The following is a 15,297-nucleotide window of genomic DNA, read 5'->3' as shown; positions in this document are numbered from 1 at the left end:
CCCCCCACCTCTCTCCATGTGTTTCCAAGCTGACACACATTTTTTCCCTCTGCTCTCCTCCTCTCTCCTGGCAGTTGATATCAGAGAGATCAAGGAGATCCGGCCGGGGCTGAAGTCGCGTGACTTTGAGCGCTACATGGAGGATTCGGCTGCTCGACTGGACACCAGCCACTGCTTCGTCATTCTCTATGGGACCGAGTTTCGTCTCAAGTCCCTCAGCCTGGCAGGTAGGCTGGAACACACACACATAAAACTACAGTACACGTACACACACTCCCCTATATACACAAATATATTCACACGCTGCTAATTGCTAATTGACCTTTGACCTTGGTATCCTAGCCACGTCGGATGAGGAGATGCTGATGTGGGTGAAAGGCCTGACATGGCTGGTGGCCGACACACTCAAGTCTCCCACTCCTCTGCAGATAGAGAGGTCTGTCTGTCCCTGTCCACTAATTTTTTTGACTGTCAGTCTTTTTACTGTGTAGATGACCCAACAACCTATCTTTATCTTTCCCTCTTCCTCATGAGTGTTGTTTTTTTGTCTGTCCATCCATTATTCTCTCTATGGGTCGGTCTCTCTCTGTGTGTGTGTGTGTGTGTGTGTGTGTGTGTGTGTGTCTCTCTGAGTGTGTTTGTCCACTAAATTATGTGGCTGTCTGTCTTCTCCCTGTGTAGATCAGTTGTTCTTAAACTGGAGGTCGGCAAAAATATGGGAGGGGTCGCGAAATGATTTGCAGTCTGAATTAAAGACCATTTTTTTTCTGAAAGTTTTTAGACCAACATGTTTAAGTACTGGGATATCCAGTAGCCCTAGGTGTAGGCTTACAATTCACATTGTTTCCATAATGTTCCTTCAAAAGTATGCTCTGTTTACACAAATCTCTACCTACACCACAATGACTAGCTTGAATGCTTGATTAGCTCACTATCTGTGAGCTTACCAGTTACAGAACACAATGTCGCCGGAGTGCCAGTTATACATTGAATGAGTGCTTGCTATCCCTTGCAAAATTATAAATCAGATTATTAAAGGTTGCCATTGACGGTGTCTTTGGTTTGAACGTAGCTTAGCTATGAGAGAAGACATTTTGTGCCTCTGCCACCTCGCATCTCAAAATTAAATTTTGCCGGTTGGAGAGAAGGGGTTCTCAAGACTTTTGGGAGGTTTAAGAACAACTGATGTAGATGACCTAATAACCTGTCATTGTGTTTTTCATGGTCATCCTGCTCTCGGATGTTTAGCGTTAGATCTCTCTCTCTCTCTCTCTCTCTCTCTCTCTCTCTCTCTCTCTCTCTCTCTCTCTCTCTCTCTCTCTCTCTCTCTCTCTCTCTCTCTCTCTCTCTCTCTCTCTCTCTCTCTCTCTCTCTCTCTCTCTCTCTCTCTCTCTCTCTCTCTCTCTCTCTCTCTCTCTCTCTCTCTCTCTCTCTCTCCCCCATATATATATATATATATAATTGGTAATCTGTTTCATTCCTTCCTGTTGTCATTCCCAGGTGGTTACGGAAGCAGTTTTACTCAGTGGATCGCAACAGGGAAGACAAGTGAGTTTCACAAATGCATGACTGCTGCAATCCATTTAGATTAGTATCTTCACATAGCATTTTCCATCCAGAGCAACTGAGAAGGTACGCTATGTACTTTCGGTATGTGTATACCTTGAGTAACCAAGTCTATGATGCCCTGGATTGTGTTAGTCACTGCATGTGCAAGTGGTTGAGTTACAGGAAAAACATGGTTGCATGGGCGAGAGATGGTGCAGTTAGTGGCACAGTGGCAAAACTGCTTTGTCACCGCCCCCACAATATTAAAAAAAAGCCTTCTGATGCTAACACAGAAAGCAAAGGTAGCCGCTGAGGTGTGTGTGTGTGTCTGTCTGTCTGTCGGTGTGTGTTGCGGGATGTCTGAAGCAGGCCGACTTGTTCCATGAGCTCTAAAATAGCATGGCTGACACCTCCAAGTCACCACTAGGAGCAGACAGCCACTGTTGGGGCGTGGTGTTTTACAGGAGGACTCTGCTAAATTTAGCTCCTGGCCCGTCTGAGCATAAACCGGTCAAAAGGTTTGCGTGTGCTGAAAGCCGGATGGTTTGGTAGCGCGGCTGCGCCGCACTCTCCGCGCCTCCCCTTGCATAATCGCCGCTGCTGTCATGACAGGCCAGCCTCTCGGCGGAGGCAGCGGCTGTGGAGGATGGCGGCCAAGTTGTCCTAAATGCGCCCTGTTTGTGTGGGCGGCTTTAAACTGCTGATGAAACTGTGATGTGTGTGTGTGTGTGTGTGTGTGCGGCGCGTGCGGAGACAGAGGGCAGGGAGGGACACACACTGCTGTGTGTTTGGGAGTGTGTGAAGCAAGATCGGTCTCCATGAGCTCATGGAAGGGTGTGTGCGTTCATGCATGCATGGGTGTGCACATGTGTTGGGTACACACAGTGATAGCATATTGGATTTGATTAATGGCCCATGCCCGTCTTTGCCTGTGAACGTTTATTGACCTGGTGGTTTATTGGAGGAACACACACACACACACACACACACACACACACAGTGGGGCTAGGTTGTTCTTACTGAGGCACAGACAGCAGACAGAAGTTGGTGAGTTCAGTTTAGTGGGAAGGGATTGAGTGAGAGACCGAGAGTGTGAGTTGGAGAGGGGAAGAGGCAGCAGAGGAGAGAGAGAGAGGTTCAGGCATAGAGCATGGAGCAGAAAACCCGGAGCACACTTCCTGTCTCAGGAAACCGGAACCAGAGGATGAGTGTGTGTGTGCAAAGAGAGCTTCTCGTGCCCTTCAAGCACTCAAGAACACACACACAGAGCAAACGGGGAGAGACAGACAGAGACCGACAGCAGTGAGACGCTGAGAGACTGAGGAAGATGGAGAGAAAGACACACACACACACACACACACACACACTGTGAGAGTGTGTGAGAAGGAGTGTGTGTGGACACAATGTTGTGAACTGTGGTTGTTTCCTTGGCCATCACAGACAGGCCGAGAGCCTTTAGACATCTATCCAACAGAGTTCCTGGTTCTCACGACTGCCCATCAGACACTGCAGTGAGTGTGTGTCACAGATTGAAAAGCGATTATCAAAGGAACTTTAGGAAACAGCCACAAGAATGAGGCCTTTTTTACGCTCTAATATTTAAATGAACCTTGTCAATATTTTCAGATTCAGGTTGCAGCTCAGCTTGAGCTTAAAGATTTTATCTCCTTCTAATGGGCCCTGTCCAGCTCGGTAAACACGGAAATGCTTTCTGAAATTTGACCTGCCCAGCTCATTGTAAGCATTTGTATTTTGTGTTCTTATTTACGTTGTTTTCAGGATTTCCTGCAAAGATCTGAAGAACATGCTGTGTCAGGTCAACTACAGAGTACCTAACATGAGGTTCCTCCGAGAGAAGCTTCCGGTAACACTCGTGCTGAGGAGTCTCTTACACTTGCACACACACATTCCCGCTTCAACCCACTACAACAGAATCACACCAATGATGGTTAAAGAGATAACACTTTAGTTTTAACACTTCTATGTTAATAAGGATCTATGTGTTGTCAAAATAGTCTGGATATTTTAACTGTCAAAAACGGCTATGTATTTCCACAGAAGGATTTGTATACAAACTAGTACTTATGTGCTTGGGTGGTGAAGTTAAGATGTGTGTCTTTGTGTGGTTCCTTTGTGAGCAGGATGCGGAGCTGAGAAACGGCGACGTCTCTTACTGTCAGTTTGCCCAGCTCTATCGCAGCCTAATGTTCGACGCCCAGAAAACAGTGAGTTGATTCAATTAAGGGGGTATTTTGAGGGCTGGGGGGTGTAACATGAGCCCTTTGTGTGGGGGGAATGGGACGGGAGGGGCAGATGATGGTGCCGTCTGCCCCCTCTCCACACCCCACTTAAAAGTAATCCCTATCGGGGGCACTTAAGCCCCATCAGCCAGTGCCGTCAGCTGGTGTTCAAATGACTTCTGGATCAATACCCACCGCTTAAAAAAAAAAAAAAAAAAAAAAGCTCTCAAATTTTGCCACTCTGTACCATTAGGACCCACTGATGCCCAAAGCCATCTTAGGCTCCTGACCTTTACCTTCAGTGACCCCCCCCCCCCAAACTTAAACTAAAATCAAACCTACATTTGGTCAGAGGATTGATGTCCATTATTAATAGTGACATGATGAGGTCAACATATGAATGATTTTTTTGTTTTGTTATGTGAACATTTTCATGGGTTGTGTTCTGTATGATTTGAATGTGGGCAGTTTTTGTGTAATCTGTTGTGTGCAAGTGTGTGCATACTGTAACTCTCTCTCTCTCTCTCTCTCTCTCTCTATCTCTCTCTCTCTATCTCTCTATCCCCGTGTTACCTCCCAGATGGAGATTCCTTTTCTGCAGAGGTATGTCCGCTCTCTCTCGCTCTCCTTAAACCTTTAATGACCTTTCATTTTCTCCATAGCTTCTACTTTGTTTTGTTTTAGAACAAGTGTTACTAGCATAGATTTCAAAAAAACATATTTAAGCTTCTATAACACACAATGCTCTGGCCATTAAATAGCCTTAGTTACTGAAATGGCCTTAAATTAAACAAACAAACAAACAATCTACTTTCAGTTTCTTTTTCGCTAAACATAGTCACCTCTGCTGTACATGTTTAGGCGTCCTTCTTTCTTTCCGCCTTTCTATATCCCTTTCTTTTTCTTACCTCTCTTTTACCTTCATTCATTCCTTCATTCCAGCTCCGTTCCTTTCTACAAAACTTCATGTAGTTGTTGTGTCATGACGTAATGATGTGTGTAGTGTCCAACCCCAACTCTGCTCTCCTCCCACAGGTACACAGACCGGCCAGAGCAGAAGATTACGCTGGAAGATTTCAAAGGTTTCCTCATGGAGCAGCAGAAGGTAGGCCTGCAGTCAGGGTGGTCTGAGGGTGGCTGGGAGAAATCTCAAATTCAGCCCCATGTATAAGACTATATATGATGTCATGGAGTACAGCTGGATGGATACATAGCTGCATAGTTATATAGCTGGAGAGAGATCTCTGAAGTAGTGTAAGGTTTCAGCAGCACTGACTCTCACTTTCTCCTCCCTTTCTCTCTCTCTTTCTTTCTTTCTTTCTTTCTTTCTTTCTTTCTTTCTTTCTTTCTCTCTCTCTCTCTCTCTCTTTCTCTTTCTTTTCTTTCTTTCTCTCTCTCTCTCTCTCTGTGTCCATGTGCACGTCTGCAGGAGATGTGGGCCACAGATAACAACAAGGTGCAAGAGTTCATGTTCAACTACCTGAAGGATCCCCTGAGGGAGATCGAGCAGCCGTATTTCTTCCAAGATGAAGTGAGGCTCCCTCAAACACTGTCTCTTACTCCTTACTTTTCTCAAATCTCATAGTTGTCTGTTCTTTTTTTTCTTTCACTCTGTGGCCATACTCTCTTAGGCAGTCCCTCACTCGGTCACAGGTCACTACAGGGATGGGCACACACAGTTCTTAGTGGATCTAGAGCGTAGTCTGAGGTGCATTCATCTGGACCTATTGGGTTGTGGTTGGACTTTGTCCTTTGTTGTATGGACGCGCGATGGAAATGGTTTAAACTGATCTTGAGAAAAAACTAATCTTTTATAAAATATTAATATGGCAGCACTTTACAAGCCAAGATGTGTAATACCACCTGCGTGAAGGAACTGAAACCTTTTTTTCTACGAGATGAAAGTACTGACACCCACTCTATCAGCAAACGCCCCTCGTCTGTAACACCTTGAGGTCTTTTTTTCTTCCCACACAACTCGCCTGCTGCTCTCTTTGTGTTCGACGGTCATTTCTCTCGCTCTCTCAAGATTTGATTTTTGATGCCATTGCAACTTTACAAACCCAGTTATTTTTTTGCGACTCTAAATCGAGTTTGTATCGCAACAACTAGGCTACCTGTGTGATTTGCAGACTGCAAAGATGTCAGCATGTTTCAGTGGTTTATTATGAGGCCACTGAATTCCTATGAAGTGATGACCTCTTTGTGGTTGTATTTCCTCTCGAGAAGAGATGTAAAGCTGAGAAGTATCACTAATATAACCTGAAATAACCTTTTTGTTATGATGGATAATGATTTTTGAAGTTTCCACACACGTAGAGTCAAAACTCATAACCTTGTTTTTTGCAGCAGTGGGCTTCTGTGTTTAACAGACTCAGTCTGTGCTGATGTTTTATTTCTTAAATATTAAAATGTCAACACGTTCCACATTTGATTTCCCTTATTTTATTTTAACAGTTGTGTTCCTGAAGAGACAAAATCATGTTCAAGTCCCTGTAAACCAGAAAGTCATATATAGTCATTAGCCACTCATAAAGACCTGAATTAATAAAACATATCCAAAAGCATCAAAGTCAGTCATGGGGAGTCGATGTACATCAGACTGACGTGGTTCAAACAGGAAAGGAACATGGGTTTCTAGATGGGGTTTCGGATGTTTCCGGATTCGTTGACCACATTAACCAGCGTCAAATTCCTTGTTTGTTTATGCAAACCTGGCCAATAAAGCTGATTCTGATTAAAATGCAAAGCCGGAATTTTTAAAAGAATAAGGGGCACTTAGCATTTTCAAATTGTTCCGTTTCAGTATGTTTTGGATTCATTTATAGTTTAGTTATGGATGTAGCCCAAGGCCATGACCACTTTTTTTTTTTTTTTTTTTTTTTTTTTTTTTAATTTTTTTTAATGTTTTTATTTATTTTTTTATTCTCCATGACCACTTTGAAGTCCACTACTAGCCTGTCAGCGATGAATGCCAAAATACAAGCTTTACTAGCCTTGCTGTCTGGCAGCATCTGCAGTGCAGTTCAATTCTGCATTTTACAATAACTGACAGTTGTGTGAATGGTCAAGTGACCTGGTGTCCTGTCTGGACTAGATTCAGAAATTGCAAACATGTTTGTGGGCGGAGGACGTATTGAAAACGAACTGAGGTGAACTGGGAGAGGTTTTGCCTACCAGTAGGAGAATTACCCAAGGCTAAAACAACACTGGACTGGAGTAGCTCAAAAACAATAAAGAGCGTTTTCTAGATTAGAATGACTCTGTCAAAGCCCTGATCAAATTCCTGCTAAGAATCTATGGCATATGGTGCATGTCCATCATCTATCAACCTAGAGGTTCCATATAAATTCTCGAGAGTAATTGGGGAAAAACACTGCAGAACAATGTGCAAAGCTGTTACTGTTTCACATCAAATGAATTAAGGTTGTCATTTTACCAAAGGGGTTCTTTCCCAAGTAATGTATAGGAGTTGAATACTCATGCAAGCAGGATTTAAGCACATTTTAGCAGACAATCAACTTATTTTAGCCTCAAGAATAAATATTTACACTGAAAACACTGACTGGGAAAATATGTGTAGATATGTGTAGAAACTGGTGATGATTTGTAGAGGGGTGGAATACTTTTGCAAACCACTGTATTCACCCCTACACCTCCGTCTGCCCCCAGTTCCTCTCCTACCTGTTCTCCAAGGAGAACACCATCTGGAACGACACACTGGACCAGGTGCGTCCCGAGGAGATGAACAACCCACTGTCCCACTACTGGATCAGCTCCTCTCACAACACGTAAGTGCGGCCTGACGCCGTCGAGGCTATAGAATACTACACGTAAGTGCGGCCGGATGCTGTTGAGGCTATAGAATACTACACGTAAGTGCGGCCGGATGCTGTTGAGGCTATAGAATACTACACGTAAGTGCGGCCCGACACCGTCGAGGCTATAGAATACTACACGTAAGTGCGGCCGGATGCTGTTGAGGCTATAGAATACTACACGTAAGTGCGGCCGGATGCTGTTGAGGCTATAGAATACTACACGTAAGTGCGGCCTGACGCCGTCGAGGCTATAGAATACTACGGGTGTGTTTGCCAAAGTGCATTCAGATCTCGCTGTACTGTATGTTTCTGATTTACCACCTGTCTTGAGTGTATTATCAATAGTCATGTGTTTTCACATTCATACATATTGCAATAACATATATTTATATTGTTATAAGTTCACTCCATATACAATATTTACAACATACAATGTATACAATACATCCAATATTTCTGTATTTTCAAATGAGGCTAATGTTGCACAGAAGGTCATGTGTTGAGGCTCTCTACTCACGTACTCGTTTAACACCCGGCAGCACTATGTTAATATGGCAAGCATGGTTTCCTGTTTGCTAGCTGTGCGTCGACATGATTTGGATTTACTGTTGAAAAGAATGAATAAAAAAATCTGATACAGTGGACAGATGAGATTCTGGACAGAGGAATGGGCCCATAAGGTCATCTCTAGTTCAGTGGCAGTTGTGGGGCTTTGATTGTTTCAGCTAAGTGGAAACATGGTTTTCCTCCCATTGAACCGGCGTGTGAGAAAGAGAGTGGGCTCTGAGAGTGGCCTCGGCTCTGACAAAAAAAACAAAATGCACATGCATAAGCCGGAGGAACAAAAGTGCTGCATGTGGCTTTGATAATGTTTCGGGGAGGAGGGATAAACTGTGGGTGGAAAGGCTGCGTGCGTGCGTGCGTGCGTGCGTGCGTGCGTGTACACTGAATACCACGTGTTGGGCTCATAAGGACTCCTTGCTTGTGTGCTGTGTGTCTGTCTACCTTCGGATGGGTGTTTGTGGTTTTGTGAATGTTGAATAATAATATTGAAAGAGTCTTAGGAAGGTGAGGGAGATGCAGGAACAGTGGCCTGGGTTCTGAATTGCTGATCCTGTGTCTGCAGTAGTGGGCCTTGTTTTACCTTACAGCACCCTTGCCACTTATGATGATGATGTGGGCCTGTCTGTGTGTTTTCAGCTACCTGACCGGAGACCAGTTCTCTAGTGAGTCGTCTCTGGAGGCCTACGCTCGCTGCCTGCGGATGGGCTGCAGATGCATTGAGTGTGAGTTCACACACACACACACACACACACACACACACACACACACACACATCTCAACTTATACTGTACACACTTCTGTTCTGTCAGAAAATTCTCACACTCGCTACATGGTTGTTTTTTCAAGATGCACATCCTTTCCAGTATGTTTCCTAACATAGTCAAAATTATTCATATAATCATAGAACCACACCAAGGTGCAGGAAGTGGGTATTATGGTGGAACATCCCATGCTAACAAGATCAAAATGGACAACCGTAACCTCACATGTCTGTATACTGTATGTGCCATGCAAACTAAGCTTTGTGTCTAAACATCTAGCCTGACCAGTCTGTCAGTCTCAGAGACATAATAGCCACATTATATGAGAATGGCAAAGAATGACGATTTAAGTGTGAACAGCATGGACTTGTTTTTATTATAGCTTTTGGCCCTTCCTGTCATTGGCAACAAACAATCACTAGCCATGACTAAAGAATTTGTTTTGTTTTGGTGTGTGCGTGTGCGCGTGTGTTTGTGTCCTCCACCTCAGTGGACTGCTGGGATGGCCCAGATGGAATGCCTGTAATCTACCATGGTCACACCCTCACCACCAAGATCAGGTTTACTGACGTCCTGGCGACAATCAAAGAGCACGCCTTCGTCACCTCTGAGTGAGTGCAGCAAGAGCATGCATGCTTGTCTCTCTTTCCACGTGTGTTCTCGTGTGTGTGTGTGTGTGTGTGTGTCAGGTGTTCTAAGTATGTGGGTGATGTGGTTGATCTGATATTGCATATCCTGTCATCGCATGACTTCAAAGTGTTTTTTTTTTTTTTTTTTTTTAACTTTACAGTCAGTATCATATTTGGCTCCAAGGCTCATATGGTGATTCAATGCCCGATAAACTGAAACCTATTTGTTTCAGTAAAAAAACAACATGTTTGAAACGTTTCTGTTTATAGTACAGTTCCAACATAACTCAAAGCCAGTGGGAGCAGAGGCATTTTAAAGGTGTAGTCCTGAATTCTGGCAAAGAATTACTGATATTTGATCTTAAAGGGATATACCACCATTTGGGGAATTGCACTCATTTTCCACCTCCCCTTGAGTTAAACAATTGATTTTTACCTTTCTCCAGTTCATCCAGCTGTTCTGAGTCTGACAGAAACACTTTTAGGTAAAACTCCGTTGTTTAACTCCCAGGGGAAGTGGAAAACTAGTGTATTTCCCCAAATGGTGGAATATCCCTTTAACGGCCAATCTAATACATCGCCAACATACAAACACCAGACACTTTTCTTTTAATTGCACACACAGAACAGACAGAAGATGGTCAAATGTCACAGTAGCTCACAGAAAGGATTATTGGGGATGGAGAAAATAACAAAGCACATTCCCATTGGCTCTTTTTGAACAACTTCTCCCATAGGTATCCCATCATCCTCTCCATCGAAGACCACTGCAGTATCGTCCAACAGAGGAACATGGCCACCTTCTTCAAGAAAGTGTTTGGAGAGATGTTGCTGACCAAGGCGGTGGACATCTCAGCTGACGGTCTCCCCTCACCCAATCAGCTCAAGAGGAAGATTCTCATTAAGGTGAGACCCCAAGAGGCCCCTCCCATACTTGGTGTTCCTCTCATTCACTTTGGATGATCACTTGTTTTTCAAGGTCATGACCTTTTTTAAAAAGACTGTGGGACTGGGACATGATGGTATCTCTAACTATTGATATAGGCATGTGGATTGATATTTGGCTCAGATTTACCTGTACGCTAAACACAAAGCTGCTGATGGACACATTAAAGTTTCTTATTTGTATGTCTCATAAACACTTATGTGGAAAACTGGTATTATGTAGAGCAGTGGTTCTCAACCTTTTTTTCCCTTGTGACCCAAATTTGAATATACCAACTCTGTCATGACCCAATAGCAAATTAATAACACTCATCCATCAAGCCAATAATTTGACATTTTGTTTTAGAAAAAAAATATGATTACATGGGAATACATGAATATACACATTTAATAGCCTGTAGAGGTTGTTTATTAGTGCCAAAAGCAGGCGTCACAGGTCATAAGGGTGATATTTGTATTCATTTGACTTAACCACTTGAAACTGTGAAGTTATTGTGTGTTAGGAGTTGTACTTAAGGTCTTCTCTTCATCCTTCTCTATAGCATAAGAAACTAGCCGAGGGCAGTTCCTATGAAGAAGTGTCCACCTCAACGCCCTACTCTGAGAATGACATCAGTAATTCCATCAAGAACGGCATCTTGTATCTCGAGGATCCAATCAACCACGTGAGTGCTCTGTCTTTGGTGTCCTTATGTGGAGCTGTAACCAAAAGGAAACTCTGCTCTGCCTTGTCATTGTCCCTGATACCCACACACAGGGCTGTGCAAAAGCTTTAAGTATTGGTCAAAACACAGTTTGTTTTTTCCCTCTGTTTTAGGACTGTGTCCGTGTATATTACTCACATTTTCAATTATTCTTTTGTACTCACTTTGTATGTTGTTGATGGTAAGGGGAATGGTTGGTAAGGGGAAATAAGATATGGGAGTTGTAAAAGCATCCTTGCTTATCGTTGTTTCAAACATGTTTTACGCAATTGCGTTTTAAAAAAAAAAAAAAATTCAGTCGTAACAAACTAGTGCATTTTCTCTGTTCCATTTCTGATGTGAATACATTGTTTTAATTATTTGTCATTAATAACCATCCAAGAAAGCTCTTAGAGAATTAAAAACGTTTAAGTCTGTTTCTTCGTGTAAACCAATAGCATATATCTAGAGCAATTAAGATACCATAATGTACCTATATGGCTATACTGTATATGTATTCTGTAGACTTTACTATGGCATATATTTATATATTATATATGAAACTCTCCATATCCTCTCTGGAGTCAATCATTACAACTTGTCCAACCTGTACATTGTTCTAAGATATCAGCTAAGGTCAGTGTCCTCTCTTCTCTAGTGATGTGTTCTCTAAAAGTGTTCAGAGTTAGACCTTGCTTTGACCTCTGCCTGCTTGTCTCTGTCCTCAGGAGTGGTACCCTCACTTCTTCGTTCTGACCAGTAGCAAGATTTACTACTCGGAAGAGACAACGAGTAACCAGGGCAACGATGATGAGGAGGAGCACAGAGAGGTGAAGTTTTTTTCTTTTATATAATTTTTTTTTTTTGCCCCTCGTCTTTCAGCAGGATGTTGGTGAGGTTAGATGGTCTGTGGGTTGTTCTAGTTTTCATCTTTCATGGTGTTTGTGTCTGTCTGTCTGTCTGTTCTTGTTTCATTGTGTGTATAAATAATGAAATAAGAACAATGTGTAGATGTTCATGTTTCTGCTCTCTAATTTTTTGTCTTTCCTCTATTATGGTGTGTTAGTCATACACTTGTCTTATGACTAACACACATCTTGTCTCTCAGTTAGCACAGAAAAGGCCTTTAGGCCCGTATCGGGTTCATTTCATAGACCTGTAGATGCCTCTGATGAACTGAGACTTTTACAGGACTCTGAGTCATTTAATGACAGCACTGTGTTAACCTTGTTATTAAAACAAACACAACTCTTTCGATAAGGACAATGGTACACACAGGGTAACCCATTGCTGAGGGAAGGTACACATTCTACACCTTTAACATCAGGCAAATACTTGTAAAGCTACTATGTGGTGAACCATCATGAGCGGTTACAGGTGTCAGTCTGTATGTTTCCTGCCTGCATATGCACACATCACATGCTCTTTTTCTCTTTCTCTCTCTCTCTCTCTCTCTCTCTCTCACAGGTCTGTAACGGCATGGACCAGCACGTGACGGAGAAGTGGTTCCATGGGAAGCTGGGCGCAGGGCGTGACGGTCGGCAGATCGCCGAGCGGCTGCTCTCAGAATACTGCGTAGAGACTGGAGCGCCCGACGGCTCCTTCCTGGTGCGCGAGAGCGAGACCTTCGTGGGAGACTACACCCTGTCCTTCTGGTACTGAAACCCATCACCCACCTACCCACCCATGTATAAAAAGAACTTCTCAGAAGGCGTTCAGTGGGATATTACCTTTCAGAATTTACGTCACCTGATAAGGGATGTTTTTTCCCTTTTTCTTAATGTAATGATTGCAAACCTTGTCAGTTTTAATCTTTAAACGTATGTGGTTTTTGTGTGAGAAGGTGAGTCAATGGTTTGATAAAGAAGTCTACCAGGGTCCGTATCTACAAAGCATTTTTATTTTACTGCTAAGATTAGTCCTAAATCAAACTAAAACTTAAAGTTTTTAACTAAGAGTTTTCTCTTAAAAGCAGCTTGGTGAATAGGTTTTATCATCTTTTAGTAAGGTAATATGATAACTCCCAAGATAAGAGCTCTGTTACTATGGTTGACGTCATTTCTCATGCATGAGCTTGCTTGCAGTGACCACGGTGACTGACCAAAGTTCCATAGCTGATGTTTTTAGTAAGGTCCCACCTTTTGAAAGTTTTAAAATATCTTACTAGCATAGATTTAAAAAAAAAAAACATTTAAGCTTCTCGAACACACAATGCTCTGGCCATGAAATGAAATGAACGAACAAACAAACAAACAAACCACAGTTACCCGCTGATGAGTGACCGGTGTGACCGGTGTGTGCTGGTGAGAAGGCATGCGCTACATGAGTGCCGTGATAGACAAGCGATAGATAAACAAATAAGTAAATAAAGACAGCAGGCTACAAAGCTAATAGTAAGGAAAGGGGTGCACTATGGATTGATGCAGTATCTTTGATTTTTTTTTTAAAAGAATCTGTATGAAGACGTGTTTTGATTAGATATGAAACAATTTAATTTGATTTACAATGAAATGCATTCAGTTAATATCTTGACAATGAATGGTATAGGCTGTTGGAGGCATCATAGCATCCCTCACAATGCACAATTATCCCATTTGCTTGGTATAACCCGCATTTATAGTTTTCTACAAATGCAATAAATCAAATACCATCACTCAACCAAGATTGAGATCTCCTGTAAGTGCATCATTCCACGTCGCAATGTTTTGAAATGCACATGCAGATTCAAACAGTTGCTTTAAGATTGTCTGTGATGGGTCTTACGGAGTCCTCTTGACTACTTTTAAGCTGTCCCAGACTTAGGTGCCACTTTTAACACTAAAAACGCTTTGTGAATTACTCTCAGGCCAAAAAAATTAGCTTCTCTGTCCTTCTGACCTAGAATACCATCTCAGTGCATTTTCTTAGTTATTTTTAATGTTGCTACATTAGTGTATGTAGTAGTGTTGGTAGTAACACCTGCTTGTGCTGCTAGTGTGTGGTTGTGTTGTTGATGTTGTAGAACACAACTTTTGAGGAAATGGTTCTTTCTTCGACGGGAGAAGTGTTTTTTATTATTTTATTTTTTTTAAGAAATGGCCATTTTTTGTTCAGTTACTACATTTTGAAAAAAGTCAATGTAGTGACTGGAAACGGCTATCGCCCCTCCTGGGCTTGAACCTATAAGGTCACAAACCTGCGGTGTTTATGACTGTGCAGAGCTATGCAACGAGTTAGCCGCACTGCCCAACACCTTAACAGACAAGCTAGTTGCAGAAGATATCAGCCATTGGGTAGCCTCAATGATGGGTGGCCTCCTTAATAGTCAAAAGTTGTGGGTTTGACTTTGGTGCAGTGCTGTGCGGTCAGACCACACGGTGAGCTAAACACTCGATTTAGATCAACACAGTGTGCTAGAACAGCCAAGTGTTTTAGGTGTCCTCACATGCAAGCTCACCCCTTATACTAGACGTGATTGCTTTGAGTTCAGTGTGGAGCCTTGCCTCTTTTAAAGTAGGCTACACCATCACACACTCGGCATTCACTGCTGCTGAGGGGATGTTACCTCATTACCCATGATGCTCTTCTACTAGGGGATTGCCCGCTGGTGGTTGTGAGCCTGAGGTCCTGACTGGGCTGTTTTTGTTGAGGGGCCTGCCCTGTGCCAGAGAAGTCGATGGCGGCAGTGGGATGTTTGGTATGGTATTGATCGAGGGCTGGAGTCACGGTATTCACTCCTGCCAGTCAGCCATCTGCAGCAGCTGGCCTAGCATATGTTGTGCTAATCGTGTGTGTGTATGTGTGAAAGCATTTAAATAAAAAATACCCTACAAAGTAGCCTTTCTTAAAAAGAGAATTTCTCAGTGGAAATATACCTGGACAGTTAAGTGCTAAATGTGTGACTGCATATTGCAGGCCGTTACACTTAAAAGAGAAGAGGTCTGAGGATCACTAATATTCAGGAATACTGCAAACTGGCACAAGCTAATGAAGCCCTGCATGCAGAACTTTGCCAAAACGTTTGTTACTTTTAAAACAGAAATGCTAACACAGGCTAGGTAGAATTAGGCTTTTGGCTTTTGTTCACTGACTTGAGCCACACAAAACCAAGTACTAAAGTTCTCCAT

At 42.8% G+C, this 15,297-nt stretch overlaps 1 protein-coding gene across 1 annotated transcript in view; it reads left to right on the top strand.

Annotated features, from left to right (window-relative positions):
- plcg1 (phospholipase C, gamma 1) overlaps positions 1 to 15,297 on the top strand; it is a gene marked incomplete at its 3' end in the record, with an annotated part of 35,011 nt that overhangs the window by 10,221 nt on the left and 9,493 nt on the right. Inside the window, exons 3-17 of the mRNA XM_048241193.1 lie at positions 75 to 227; positions 343 to 436; positions 1,501 to 1,548; positions 3,328 to 3,412; positions 3,690 to 3,773; positions 4,369 to 4,391; positions 4,824 to 4,893; positions 5,218 to 5,319; positions 7,461 to 7,579; positions 8,810 to 8,895; positions 9,425 to 9,545; positions 10,301 to 10,469; positions 11,051 to 11,173; positions 11,920 to 12,021; positions 12,659 to 12,846. Of these exons, the coding sequence (XP_048097150.1) occupies positions 75 to 227; positions 343 to 436; positions 1,501 to 1,548; positions 3,328 to 3,412; positions 3,690 to 3,773; positions 4,369 to 4,391; positions 4,824 to 4,893; positions 5,218 to 5,319; positions 7,461 to 7,579; positions 8,810 to 8,895; positions 9,425 to 9,545; positions 10,301 to 10,469; positions 11,051 to 11,173; positions 11,920 to 12,021; positions 12,659 to 12,846 (1,567 nt within the window). The remainder of the gene's footprint in view (positions 1 to 74; positions 228 to 342; positions 437 to 1,500; positions 1,549 to 3,327; positions 3,413 to 3,689; positions 3,774 to 4,368; positions 4,392 to 4,823; positions 4,894 to 5,217; positions 5,320 to 7,460; positions 7,580 to 8,809; positions 8,896 to 9,424; positions 9,546 to 10,300; positions 10,470 to 11,050; positions 11,174 to 11,919; positions 12,022 to 12,658; positions 12,847 to 15,297) is intronic.

The sequence above is a fragment of the Alosa alosa genome, chromosome 4, assembly GCF_017589495.1.
Source record: "Alosa alosa isolate M-15738 ecotype Scorff River chromosome 4, AALO_Geno_1.1, whole genome shotgun sequence".
Classification (NCBI taxonomy): domain Eukaryota; kingdom Metazoa; phylum Chordata; class Actinopteri; order Clupeiformes; family Clupeidae; genus Alosa; species Alosa alosa.
This window is presented reverse-complemented; position numbering and strand designations above follow the sequence as displayed.